Source organism: Schistocerca nitens, chromosome 1, assembly GCF_023898315.1.
Source record: "Schistocerca nitens isolate TAMUIC-IGC-003100 chromosome 1, iqSchNite1.1, whole genome shotgun sequence".
Taxonomy (NCBI): domain Eukaryota; kingdom Metazoa; phylum Arthropoda; class Insecta; order Orthoptera; family Acrididae; genus Schistocerca; species Schistocerca nitens.
The window spans coordinates 953,325,668-953,340,468 of NC_064614.1; the positions used below are offsets into that span (position 1 = coordinate 953,325,668).

The following is a 14,801-nucleotide window of genomic DNA, read 5'->3' on the forward strand; positions in this document are numbered from 1 at the left end:
CACACTGCTGTCAGCCTCTGATGAGCTACAACTTCCTTCATCATAACGTATTATTTTACACTGAAGCACCAACGAAACTGGTATAGAGATGTATTCAAATACAGGTATACGTAAATGGGCACAATACAGTGCTGTGGTCAGCAATGCCTACATAAGACAACAAGTGTCTGGCGCAGTTGATACATTGGCTACTGCTACTACAATAGCAGGTTATCCAGATGTAAGTGAGTTTGAACACGGTATTATAGCCAACACACTGGCATTGGGACATAGCATCTCCGAGGTAGCGATGAAGTGGGGTTTTCCTATACGACCATGTCACGAGTGTACTGAAAATATCAGGAATATGGTAAGACACTAAATCTCCGACATCGCTGCGGCCAGAAAAAGATCCTGCAAGAATGGGACCAACAGTGGCTGAAAGAATCATTCAGTGTGACAGAAGTGCAACCCTTCTGCAAGTTGCTGCAGATTTCAATACTGGCCCTTCAACAAACGTCAGCATGTGAACTATTCAACGAAAAATTGTCGATATGGGCTTTCGGAGCCAAAGGCCCACTCGTGTACCCCTGATGATCCCACGACACAATGGTTTATGTCTCGCCTGGGACCATCAACACCGAAATTAATCTGTTGGTGATTGGAAACATGTTGCCTGGTTTCAAATAGTATCGAGAGGATGAATGTGGAGACAACCTCATGAATCCATGGACCTTGCATGTCAGCAGGGGAATGTTCAAGCTGGCGGAGGCTGTGTGGTGGTGCAGGGCGTCTGCAGTTGGACTGCTGTGCGACCCCTGATATGTCTAGATATGACTCTGACTAGTGACAGGTACTTAAGCATCCTGTCTGATCACCTGCAACCATTCATGTCCATTGTTCATTCTGATAGACTTGGGCAATTCCAGCAGGAAAATGTGACATCCCACATGTCCAAAACGACTACAGAGTGGACCCAGGAACACTCTTCTGCTGGCCACCAAACTCCCCTGACATTAACATTACTGCACATATCTGGGATGCCTTGCAACATGCTGTTCATAAGAGATCTTCACCCTATCATATTCTTACGGATTTATGGACAGCCCTGCAGGATCCATTGTATCAATTCCCTCCACCACTATTTCAGACATTAGTCTAGTCCATGCCAAATCATGTTGTGGCATTTCTGTGTGCTCGCAGGGGGCTTACATATTAGGCAGGTGTACCAGTTTCTTTGGCTCTTCAGTATTATTAGCTTGGGCACTACTAGAACCTAAAGTGACAAAAATACTCACCAAATATTAACAAAAAATCAGTATTGACAAAAATAAATAAAATAAAAAATAAAAAAAATATAAAAAAAATTGAAAGATGTCTCGCGTATCTTAAGATATGCTCAGAATTTTAGAAACTACAAGTCGGAGGAAAGCTCACCTCGAATGGAATCCGTAAACGGTTAAAAATCCAGCACTGAGCAAATACGAGAGCTACGACAATGTCGAAAAGGAAATGAAATTCCAGCACAAAGCGATTAAATGGCTGGGCAATTGAATATACAGCTGCCAGTGACAGTCCAAAGTTGTGAGTTAATTTTTCTGTAACCATAGATTGATAATTAAATTACATATTAATATGAAAAACTTGTTATGATTTTTTTCTCAAGGCTCTCAAAAAAAAATCTACACTGCAGACTTGAGCAGCACACAAAGGTTTTTCTTCCTTTCTCTCCCTGTTTTGGAGGAAGTTGCAAATGCTCACCACAGAAGAAATTCCACCGTTACAAATTCTATTACCTAAGCTGAGTTTAAAGCATTCTCTGAGAGAGCTTATCCGCTTGCTGCCCAAAGTTTTTTTCTAAATCGAAATATATTGAGCCAGCAGTAGATTGAAACTGTAGGTTATTTATTGCATGCACATGTCTGCGAAAACAAGGTGCAGCATATTGACAGCCTTTAGTCACACCAGCACTAGTAACCTGCTGTATGGAAATATTTTGTAACTCTTCAACTGGTTGCATTTCAGCTTTTGCAATTAAATTACCAAGAACAAATATGAATATGCACTTTATTTTCAGGCACATCAGCAAATTAGTACCTTGATTTCCTGTATATTACCATCAATATGCATTGCAATTATTGCACTGAGCACAGCTCTTTGCTACTCACACTAAATGAGTTATAGCTCAATCAAGTTGAAAATTTTTCCCATGTGTTTGGTGTTTCAGGCCTACCAGATGGCATGTATGTTATTTGTTGTCAGGAGAGGGCTACCCCATCTTTGTTTATAATTCAGGCTCATCTGAGCTTGTTGTCAGAGTACAACTGAATCTTGATGCCAAAAGCATGATTATATTCATTATAGTCTAATGAAGTATGCTTTAAGGTAAGTTCTCACACCAGGCATTCTTATTTGCCCTCTCCTCCAGCTAGTACATATTGAAGGTCAAATGGGTACAGTGTTTGAAAGAAGTGTGTCCCCCACACATGTTCATGTATTACTGAGGATTTTAGCACTTTCTTTTTTAAATGGAATAACAACACAATTCAAGCTGACAGACAACAACAATAATTTAGGTATTGGCAGCAATGAGCAGTTTGTCAGTGCATGTGCATGCTCAGTGTTGAAACTTGTTGGCAGATTAAACCCATGTAGGACCTATTCCTCTTGCACGCAAGTGCAAGCTATTCAAGCACTATTCACAGCTCACCCTCGAAGTTTTACTTCTGACATTATCTCTTCTCCTATCTTCAAAATTTCGCAGAATTTCTCCTGCGTACATTGTAGGAGTAGTAGTCTTGGAAGAAGGAATACTATGGAGAAATGGCTTAGCCACAGCATATGGATTGTTTCCAGAATGAATTTTTACTCTGCAGCAGTGTGCAAGTTGATATGGAACTTCCTGGTGGAATGAAGCTGTGTGCCAGACTGTTAGATTATGTCATACTGCATGTATCCCTATGTTACTCTTCTCTTGTGAGACATAGCTAGGGTATATAAAATAGTGAAAACTGATAAGGATGAAAGTATAAGAGCAAAAAAATTCCAGTACCCATGGGTTCACAAACAATCCATTTGTAAGATAATTGCGAATGTGTAGTTATGACCTGTCACTTACTTTATGCGAAATATTGCCCTAGTTAGGATAAATGTATTTGAAATGAAAAACTTTTTTAGTCCCCATCTAACTGGGTTCAAATCTCAACCATGTCTACCGTAAGAAGAATTGAGTAATACTTCAGCATGTTATTTGTTACAATTTACTATACACCCCCATCTGTTAAAGTCTTTCACAATATGTTCTCACATTTAGATGCAATACTGCACTTGTCTCTGCAGTGAGGTAGGACTTCTTTCAAACACTGGCAGATCAATCTGTAAATCTTGACAAGACCGCACAATTTGCTCCTCCATTTCTTCAACCTTATTAACAGGAGAGCTGTCAATCCACTTTTGTAATGATATGAGGTAGAAAAATCAAGAGTATTGAGGTAAGGTATCTCTGAGGTTGAGATACAAATCCTCCTCAAGCAATCTATCTTTGACCGTATTGGTGCTTTAGAGGACATCTTAACATCAGCAGCAAAATGTGTGCCATTATGAATTTACCATATTCCTCAACTGTGGGCCATATGTGAAATTTGAACACCATTACACAGGGACTTAATCTGACAGCTAATAACACACAATTATCTTGCAAATGGCTCGATTCAGACCCATGTTTACAAGAATGTTTTTATTTATTATTGAATAGTTTCACCTTTACCAGGTTCCACTAATAATTATGTTATGGTCCATGAGGGTACAAGTGCTCTCTCAACTGACCTGTTTTACCCATATTTTATAACAAAATTATTACAGACAGTCCACATGAATTGGTACTGATAACTGCCCACAACTACAATACCCAATATTCTATTTTGTTACAAAACACTTTGGTGATTTGATTATGCAATTCTCCAGTTTGCTTGTATACATCTATTCTATCTCAACATAAGTACTTTTCTACAATAGAAAAAAAAGAAAATTCTCTAACACATACTTGACCTGTGTGTCTCCACTAGTCTGGTCTTTTACATCTCTTCCAAGTGGCTCTTCCATTATCTTCCACATCCTTCCTTCCATTCCAAATTACATTCAGCATTATCATTCTGAAATGAATCTGGCTCTGTTGTTCATTTCCCCTCTTCTTTTCTCATACTGCCACAATGCGTCTCTCCTGAAAGCACTGCAATGATATATTTGAATCTCTCTCTCTCTCTCTCTCTCTCTCTCTCTCTCTCTCTCTCTCTCTCTCTCTCTCTCTCGATTCATAGTTTGGAATTACGTGCCACTCCCTCCAGTGCCTGCAGTTTCTTATACTGAGTTCACCACTAACTGATATGAAATTAGTGTCAGTCAAGTGTTGATATATGATAATGTCCTGGCAAATGTGCAGTCCCTCTTACTTCAGTGAAGTGCCTTCTAAAGGCGCCAACAGAGTTACCTTAGTGACACATTATAACTGAGGTAACTAGTGTTCCGAATTTTTTGAAGCTATAAAATCCCAGCTTCGGTTCTCCAGTGTAGTTTACTACTAATTTAATTTTTTGCATCAGAGATTTGTATTTTAGAACACAGAACTGCAGTATTTTATTTGCGCATAAGAAATCTAATAGGTATTCAGTGGGGATGTAATTTGGTTAGCAATTTTAAATAGCTCGTACATTGATACACTTTGACGTGTCTAGTTCCCATCTAAAATTTCATACATCAAATGTGCACTCCTTATTATCCAGCACATTTATACAACATGGCTAACCAAAATCCTTGCAGGCTATTGCACAATAACTTGGCCATGTTTAATTATGAATTAGATTTGTTTACTGGACTTTACTGGCAACTGCTGATTTAAAATTATAATGAGAGGATTTCAAACAGTTAAGTTACACACTATCAATGCAGGCCAAATAAATTTTACTGAATTGCATCTCACATCAAAGTGACACATACATGACACTATTCAGCAACATAGCCACCCAGCCTCTGCAAATGGTCAAAATGTTCTATCTATTGTTCAATAACTTGATGACAGAAATCCACTCCTAGGTCAAGGTTTTATATATGTTTTCCCCTGCCCTGCCCTGCCCTGCCCTGACCACCCTACAACTTCTTTTTTAGTTCACTGAAAAAATTAAAACTGCCTTGTGCAAGATCAGGACTGTATGGTGAATCTACATCACCTAGGTCTGTGGGAGCTTGGTGAAATTGTTGCCACTGTTTCATTATGAATAGATGCAACATTGCATTTGGTTCATACACAGCCAGCATTTAACAGTGAATTTGTGTGCAATTTAGATGTTTTGTCACAAGAATAATATTGTTAAATTCTGGACTATATTGCTTCCAACAATACATACTACATAATAGTTTTAGTGTGGGATGACATGCAATTTACTTTCTGAATTCCATATTGATTTAGAGATGAACTGCTTAAATTTTGTAAGTATGTTGCTAAATGAGAGCCTTCCGCCAGTTTGCATTTACTTTGAGTGATTTACGACATAACAGACAATGTACATCACCACTTTACTGCTGTGCTTCCTCACTCAATACAAAAAGTTCAAGGTATACATTACTTTGAATACACCTCCTCCCCTCTCCCTGCACATTATTGTCTGTTTCTTTGACATATTCCAGTAGTCTTCATCAGAAGCTTTCCCAATTTAAAAATTCACTCCAAACAATAATTAATAGTGTTGTTTATTCTCAGGACATATAAAAATTGGTGCTATTCCATTTTCTCTCTCGCAACATACATCAACTTCTCAATGACCAGAATAAATACTAACAACATTTTGGGGTGGTTGTTGTTAAAGTGTCAAATTTCCTTTTGGAATTTACTATTATGACACACAGAATACAATATAAAATTTTGCCAATAGTCTTTGGCTCAAGGGATTCAATTTCATGAAATAATACACTCTTTACATAAAAAATTCACACATTTAAAAATGTTCCCAAAATGGGACACTCGAGCACCAAGAATAGGTACCACGTTAAAAATTAAAAGTCCAATGTCTTATAAATAAATTCATTTATATCAAAGCCAAAATATTAATAACTGTACAATTCAATGTCTACAAAGCTAGATCATCATATTTCTATAATGTATTTGTACTCTATACTTCTTATGAAGTTGCAACAAAAGTCACACAATGGATTAGAAAAAATCTGAATACTTGTACACATAGACAATTATCACACTTTTCAGTTCATTCAGTCAGAAGATAGTGTCTTTGATGAAAGTGAAGATAAATAATCAATATTGTATTGTGTGTGTGTGTGTGTGTGTGTGTGTGTGTGTGTGTGTGTGTGTGTGTGTGTGTGTGTGTGTGTAGGGTGGGGGGATGTATATGTTTATTTGAATCACCTTCATATTGTTAAAGGAGCATAGCATCTTTCGCATTTTTACTTTTATTATTCACACAACAAATTTCAAAGCTACTCACTTCCAGGGCAGACTAAATTCTCACTAAAGATGTAAACCACCCAATTTGCATGAATACATTTTCTAGATGAAGGAAGATTATGAGGACTGCAAGTTGTGTTCTTCCTCAGAGTGATACAGGTGCGAAGTATCGTGACCTACAGTTGAATAATAATTTATGTTTCAAAATCTTAAGCAACTGTTCAACATCTACACTGTCCATCACAATATTATTTTACAGCACGAGTAGAGGAGAAGGACATTACTAATGTGATGTCGTAAGGAATTGCAACACTGTTTCACTTACTTCAACAATACCAAACATTTGCAATACAGCTTGCTCTTGTCGATTTAGGTAAATAATTGTTCCCTAACTTAATTCCATTTTATTTTCTGTGTGCATTATAAGAACTGGAGTATCTACACAACATAACAATGTCAAGATTGTCCTTATTTTTTTTCCCCACAATTAAAGAATGTAATCTGTTCATACAAAATTTATCAAAGGCTTTCTTTTCTTTTAGATTTGTTTCCTAAACAGAGACTGAATGATGGCATGTAATTTGGCATCTCTCTCTGGCCTGCAAAATAATGTCTGTACACACTAAATTAATCATTTAAAATTGAGAAAATATCCAAACAAATGTATTACAAAAATAATAAAAAGTAACACATCAGTAAGGCTCCTCATGGTAGGAACCACATTATTAAACCTCTCACTATGCAAAAACCCATTACTAATGTCATTTCATATTCGACTAATATTTTTTCTCATTAATGATGAAAAATGACAAAATAATTTTGACATATGGACTTTTCTTTTTGTCACAGATATGGACATTTTTTTCCTCTTGTTGTTATTGTTTGTGCAGCAACAATTCACTGAATTTAATAAGACCAATATTGGGGTCAAAAGATTAAAACTCTTCAACACTAGTCTACTCCATGCAAGCCTCTTTGTCTCTACATAACCACTGCAACCTACAACAATTTGAACCTGTTTATTGTATCCAAGCCTTTGTCTCCTTCCACTACCTCCACTATCCCCCCATCCCACCCAACTTCCCTCCAGTACCAAACTGATAAATCCTCGATGCCTAAGGACGTGTCAAATCAAGTTATCAAGTTGTTCCATAAATTTCATTTTCACTCACATTTTATTCAATACCACACTGCCAGTATTCTATGCTACTCTTCTTGTCTCCAGCATTCTTTTCAGTATCTCGAGATCATCTTTCCTCCTCTTCTCATAACTGTTTATTGTCCATGTTTCACTTCTGTACGAGGCTAACCCCCTGACAAAAATCTTCATGAAAGACTAACTCTTAAATTTATTTTTGATGTTAATCTCTTTCATATAAACTATTCTTTAGGGAAACAAACAAAAGTAAGATTTTGACAACATAATTTAAAAGCTTCCCTTAAATAACACTTAGAAAAACATGTCTGTAGGAGTGAAAGGACATAAATAATTATGTTAATACTGATCTTGAACTACATACTAATATAATAAAGTGTGCCCTTCTTGTGAAATAATTCTGACAGTTACACATCAGGAAATCATAAATACAATTTACATGTCATTCATAAATTAAAGGACATTAAGTAATATATTAATATATGTAATTTCTTTTTGTACAATGCTGTTGCACTAAAAATAACTTCTTAACCAACATTTAACTTATGAGTTTTGCAAACTTAATTTGTGCATGCATCTCTGTGGCTTGGTGGTAGAATGCCAAGCTACAGATATAATGGCCATGGGTTGAAGCCTTTCTCAGTCCTAGGATTTTTATCTGTAAATTATCATGTCTATCACATCTGGCAATGTTTATCAATGTGAGAAATACCAAGATGCACTGCAGTTCACAGTCTACATTAAAATGTAGGTCTCCCTATAACTGGCTGGTTACATCAATTGAAAGGCCAAATGAAGGAAATGGGATACTTCCTTCAACAGGAACATGTCTAGCAAACAACTGTGTTGTTCCAAGCAACACGAGGATTGATGGCTTTATTTTTTTTTTTTTTTTATAATGTAGTAAATGCAAATGTGTCCTGTGTATTACCATCTATTGAGGCTACAGCTATTGTCTGAGAATTGTGTGGGTGAGTCGTGTATGTTGGATGTGCTGGAGCTAGCTGATACGATGTAAATGTCCCAGAACTGTTTATTGACACTGGTGTTCCATCCAGAGATGCATGTAAGATAGGTTTTACAATAAAAGCTTGTTCTTGAGAAACATTTGCAGGGAGTGTTGTTTCTGACTGAGAAGCAGGTTGTGAGAATATGATGGGAATAGCAGTTAACTGGCCATGACGGAGTATAGATGTAGCTTGCGTTTCTTGACAATTTTCAGGCACCTGCGCAGTAAGAGACTCACTTGGCAATTTTATACATTGCTGTGGAAGTGTGTCCACAACCTGAACAGAGTTGCTTCCATTACATTTCTGTGTCTGATTGTTTACTGCTGTTCTGTTACAATTGCTTTCAGTTTTGCAAAATTTCACATGTGGAAACTGTTCCTTCATAAAATGCCTAAATGTAGAATAACCCATTACTTTTATTGATGGATCATAATTTTCACAATATTGACAATATGCATTATGAATAGTCTTTCTTGTAATTTCTGAGGGCAAGTATAAAGGAGTTGTTTTCCCTACAGGCTTTGACTTACTCTTCATCCCGGAACCTGGTGATGACCCATTAACAGTGGTTGCTGAGCTCTGAGTGTGTTTCTCAATAAAACGTTGAAGGAAAGATGTTGCATGACGGTAACTGTCAAGAGGAAACGTGTTGTGGGGCTTCTTTCCACAGTTTCCATGAACACGCGGTGATACACCATGTACCATAACGTGTTTCCGGATTCTCTTCAACTGGTAATGAGTACAGTTTTCCAGATATAAGAAAGCGGCCAAGCAAACTCGGCGGCCTTGAAATGCATACTGGGCACGCAATCGTTGTCTCTCTTTGTGTCTAACAGTTTCTTCCGGATTAGTAAGCACAGCCATTGTAACACCCATAAGGTACATGTCATGTTCACCTTTGGTTAGCTCTGCTATATTCAGCCTGTGTCGATATACATACTCAGGACTAAGTCCTTTGAAACAGTTTTCTTCTTGGCACTCACAGCCTTTCTCAAATCTTTCTTTCACTTGTTGTGCATTTTCCTCCAACTGAGTTGGGTCCATATCACTTGAGTCTCTCACTTTTTGTTTAGATTTCTGAGGTGTTTTTGACTTAGTATTTGTCCTCGAATCTGCTGTCTTCATTAAAGTCATCTTTTTCTTTACTTTTAGTGCTGCCTCAGGTCTTTCTGAGGCTGCACTGGTAAAAGCTTCTTGTTCTGCCACATTTGATGTTTCAACATTAGGTATACAAATTGCTGTTGTTTGGTGGGAACCTTGCCACAACTGTATACCATCTGTCTGCCACAGCACTTGTTCACTATTTACGTTGCTACCAAACTGTTTGTTGTTATCCACAATACTTGCAAAGACTGAATGTTGTCCAGTCACTGGTGTGTGCCACTGAACCATTCCACCAGTAATTTGGTTGTTTTGGTTTTGAGGAGATGATGTTTCAGTCTGCACAGAAGATGTAGAGTCACTGGCCGAAATAATGATCACCTGCGAAAAGTAATCATGATTACTACAGCTACTCTCTTTAAAACATACTAGCTATATCAATAAATGTAGGATAATAACATTAAAGTTTTCTATATATATATCTCTATTAGAATTTTGCATACATTTTGGCCAGTTACAAATTAATTCATTTACAATATTTCATAATTATATCCATAACTATTTCCATACTTCCAAATGTAAATCTTAACTGACTAATCTACTAAAACTTGATTAACTTCAGAATTAAGCAGAATCTTTTCAGATGCTAATGTTGTTGTTGTTGTTGTTGTTGTTGTTGTTGTGGTCTTCAGTCCTGAGACTGGTTTGATGCAGCTCTCCATGCTACTCTATCATGTGCAAGCTTCTTCATCTCCCAGTACCTACTGCAACCTACATCCTTCTGAATCTGCTTAGTGTATTCATCTCTTGGTCTCCCCCTACGATTTTTACCCTCCACGCTGCCCTCCAATACTAAATTGGTGATCCCTTGATGCCTCAGAACATGTCCTACCAACCGATCCCTTCTTCTGGTCAAATTGTGCCACAAACTCCTCTTCTCCCCAATCCTATTCAGTACCTCCTCATTAGTTATGTGATCTACCCATCTAATCTTCAGCATTCTTCTGTAGCACCACATTTCGAAAGCTTCTATTCTCTTCTTGTCCAAAGTATTTACCGTCCCATGTTTCACTTCCATACATGGCTACACTCCATACAAATACTTTCAGAAATGACTTCCTGACACGTAAATCTATACTCTATGTTAACAAATTTCTCTTCTTCAGAAACGCTTTCCTTGCCATTGCCAGTCTACATTTTATACCCTCTCTACTTCGACCATCATCAGTTATTTTGCTTCCCAAATAGCAAAACTCCTTTACTACTTTAAGTGTCTCATTTCCTAATCTAATTCCCTCAACATCACCCGACTTAATTCGACTACATTCCATTATCCTCGTTTTGCTTTTGTTGAGGTTCATCTTATATCCTCCCTTCAAGACACCATCCATTCCGTTCAACTGCTCTTCCAAGTCCTTTGCTGTCTCTGACAGAATTACGATGACGTTGGCGAACCTCAAAGTTTTTATTTCTTCTCCATGGATTTTAATACCTACTCCGAATTGTTCTTTTGTTTCCTTTACTGCTTGCTCAATATATAGATTGAATAACATCGGGGAGAGGCTACAACCCTGTCTTACTCCCTTCCCAACCACTGCTTCCCTTTCATGTCCCTCGACTCTTATAACTGCCATCTGGTTTCTGTACCAATTGTAAATAGCCTTTCGCTCCCTGTATTTTACCCCTGCCACCTTTAGAATTTGAAAGAGAGTATTCCAGTCAACATTGTCAAAAGCTTTCTCCAAGTCTACAATGCTAGAAACGTAGGTTTGCCTTTCCTTAATCTTTCTTCTAAGATAAGTCGTAAGGTCAGTATTGCCTCACGTGTTCCAGTGTTTCTACGGAATCCAAACTGATCTTCCCCGAGGTCGGCTTCTACTAGTTTTTCCATTCGTCTGTAAAGAATTCGTGTTTGTATTTTGCAGCTATGGCTTATTAAACTGATTGTTCAGTAATTCTCACATCTGTCAACACCTGCTTTCTTTGGGATTGGAATTATTATATTCTTCTTGAAGTGTGAGGGTATTTCGCCTGTTTCATACATCTTGCTCACCAGATGGTAGAGTTTTGTCAGGACTGGCTCTCCCAAGGCCGTCAGTAGTTCCAATGGAATGTTGTCTACTCCTGGGGCCTTGTTTCGACTCAGGTCTTTCAGTGCTCTGTCTAACTCTTCACGCAGTATCGTATCTCCCATTTCATCTTCATCTACATCCTCTTCCATTTCCATAATATTGTCCTCAAGTACATCGCCCTTGTATAGACCCTCTATATACTCCTTCCACCTTTCTGCCTTCCCTTCTTTGCTTAGAACTGGGTTTCCATATGAGCTCTTGATATTCATACAAGTGGTTCTCTTATCTCCAAAGGTCTCTTTAATTTTCCTGTAGGCAGTATCTATCTTACCCCTAGTGAGATAACCCTCTACATCCTTACATTTGTCCTCTATCCATCCCTGCTTAGCCATTTTGCACTTCCTGTCGATCTCATTTTTGAGACGTTTGTATCTGTTTTTGCCTGCTTCATTTACTGCATTTTTATATTTTCTCCTTTCATCAATTAAATTCAATATTTCTTCTGTTACCCAAGGATTTCTACTAGCCCTCGTCTTTTTACCTACTTGATCCTCTGCTGCCTTCACTACTTCATCCCTCAAAGCTACCCATTCTTCTTCTACTGTATTTCTTTCCCCCATTCCTGTCAATTGTTCCCTTATGCTCTCCCTGAAACTCTGAACAACCTCTGGTTCTTTCAGTTTATCCAGGTCCCATCTCCTTAAATTCCCACCTTTTTGCAGTTTCTCAGTTTTAATCTACAGGTCATAACCAATAGATTGTGGTCAGAGTCCACATCTGCCCCTGGAAATGTCTTACAATTTAAAACCTGGTTCCTAAATCTCTGTCTTACCATTATATAATCTATCTGATACCTTTTAGTATCTCCAGGGTTCTTCCATGTATACAACCTTCTATCATGATTCTTAAACCAAGTGTTTGCTATGATTAAGTTGTGCTCTGTGCAAAATTCTACCAGGCGGCTTCCTCTTTCATTTCTTAGCCCCACTCCATATTCACCTACTACGTTTCCTTCTCTCCCTTTTCCTACACTCGAATTCCAGTCACCCATGACTATTAAATTTTCGTCTCCCTTCACTATCTGAATAATTTCTTTTATTTCATCATACATTTCTTCAATTTCTTCATCATCTGCATATAAACTTGTACTACTGTAGTAGGTGTGGGCTTCGTATCTATCTTGGCCACAATAATGCGTTCACTAAGCTGTTTGTAGTAGCTTACCCGCGTTCCTATTTTCCTATTCATTATTAAACCTACTCCTGCATTACCCCTATTTGACTTTGTGTTTATAACCCTGTAGTCACCTGACCAGAAGTATTTTTCCTCCTGCCACCGAACTTCACTAATTCCCACTATATCTAACTTTAACCTACCCATTTCCCTTTTCAAATTTTCTAACCTACCTGCCCGATTAAGGGATCTGACATTCCACGCTCCGTAGAATGCCAGTTTTCTTTCTCCTGATAACGACGTCCTCTTGAGTAGTCCCCGCCCGGAGATCCGAATGGGGGACTATTTTACCTCCGGAATATTTTACCCAAGAGGACGCCATCATCATTTAATCATACAGTAAAGCTGCACGCCCTCGGGAAAAATTACAGCCGTAGTTTCCCCTTGCTTTCAGCCGTTCGCAGTACCAGCACAGCAAGGCCGTTTTGGTTATTGTTACAAGGCCAGGTCAGTCAATCATCCAGACTGTTGCCCTTGCAACTACTGAAAAGGCTGCTGCCCCTCTTCAGGAACCACACGTTTGTCTGGCTTCTCAACAGATACCCCTCCGTTGTGGTTGTACCTACGGTACGGCTATCTGTATCGCTGAGGCACGCAAGCCTCCCCACCAACGGCAAGGTCCATGGTTCATGGGGGGGGGGGGGGGGGGGAGATGCTAATAAAACAAATTATTTTGAGTTATTAGGCACCTGAAAGCCAAAACTGCCATCATCTTTCAAAGATTAGAAACTTTAAACCATATTTAAGGGTCAAAGCGGTAGTCACTTCCCCTTCGTTGTACTACATTGAGCAGTGGGTTTTCTTTTTAGTACCTTTTACGTAATGAGAATCTTGATAGTGACCAAGGATAGAGAAACTGTGTGGAAAACTACATTCTCCTGGAGCAAGGGGGACAAAAAGCATGAGTGAGTGATTGGAGGATGATGTATACACTTTCTAAGGCACTTGACAAAGAGGTTGTTAGTCCTTTTATCCTTATGATCAATTAGTCAGTAGTAAAGTTTTGCAAGAGATGTAGGATTAGCTTTGGACCAAAAGCTGTGACATGGTCGCAAGAAATTACTTAAAGAGAATGGAGAACAGAGTTTCAGTAAAAGGAGATGTAGAACATGCACAGGTGTTTCCTTGAATACAAACTGTGGCCGAAGAAGTAACCCCCAGCTCCCCAGAGAGAGAGAGAGAGAGAGAGAGAGAGAGAGAGAGAAATAAAAATTACACAGTGACAACAATCTGCATTCCATTAGCAGACAGAGAACTCGAGTTCCCACTCAGGCCACCACTTTGGCTTTTCCACAGTACTAACACAAACTGACTGTGGATGTGGGTATGTGCATCAAGAAACTGGGGAGAGAAGACATGGAATAAATTAAATTGTGAAATGTAGCAGACATGGTTTAATTTTATGAGAATTAATAGTGGAGTTTTGTTGGGCAATGGTGTTACAGAATAAACTGGAAATACATATGAAAACTAAAACAGCAGATGTGTCAATGTTGGAACAGAGTCCAGCAGAGAGAAGATAGCAGGAAAAATTAACAGTACTTTTAAAAATTGGAAGTGTGTAAACAGTTAATACACAGAAGAGGAAACACAAAAAGACCTTCCCAATAACACATTCTTTTCCCTGAAACCTGAGTAAGATCAAATTCAGCAAAATAATGACAGTCTTACAACAAATTTACAGGAAGAACAGAATATAACAAATATAAAAATAATTCTGCTCTACAACATCTTACGGTAAACTCAGCTGCCTCAGTGTCTACTGTATTCTATATTTTTAAACTGGGATTAGATAACAG

At 38.2% G+C, this 14,801-nt stretch overlaps 2 protein-coding genes across 3 annotated transcripts in view; both read right to left on the reverse strand.

The window, feature by feature from the left end:
• Positions 1–14,801, reverse strand: part of LOC126194677 (guanine nucleotide exchange factor DBS-like) — a 373,302-nt gene that overhangs the window by 321,391 nt on the left and 37,110 nt on the right. The gene's annotated exons all lie outside the window — the stretch shown is intronic.
• The window catches only part of LOC126194684 (uncharacterized), a 34,372-nt gene continuing 25,609 nt past the window's right edge, over positions 6,039–14,801 (reverse strand). For both annotated transcript variants that reach the window (XM_049932895.1, XM_049932904.1), the window contains exon 3: positions 6,039–10,078. In XM_049932895.1, the coding sequence (XP_049788852.1) occupies positions 8,480–10,078 (1,599 nt within the window). In that variant the 3' untranslated portion in view covers positions 6,039–8,479. The remainder of the gene's footprint in view (positions 10,079–14,801) is intronic.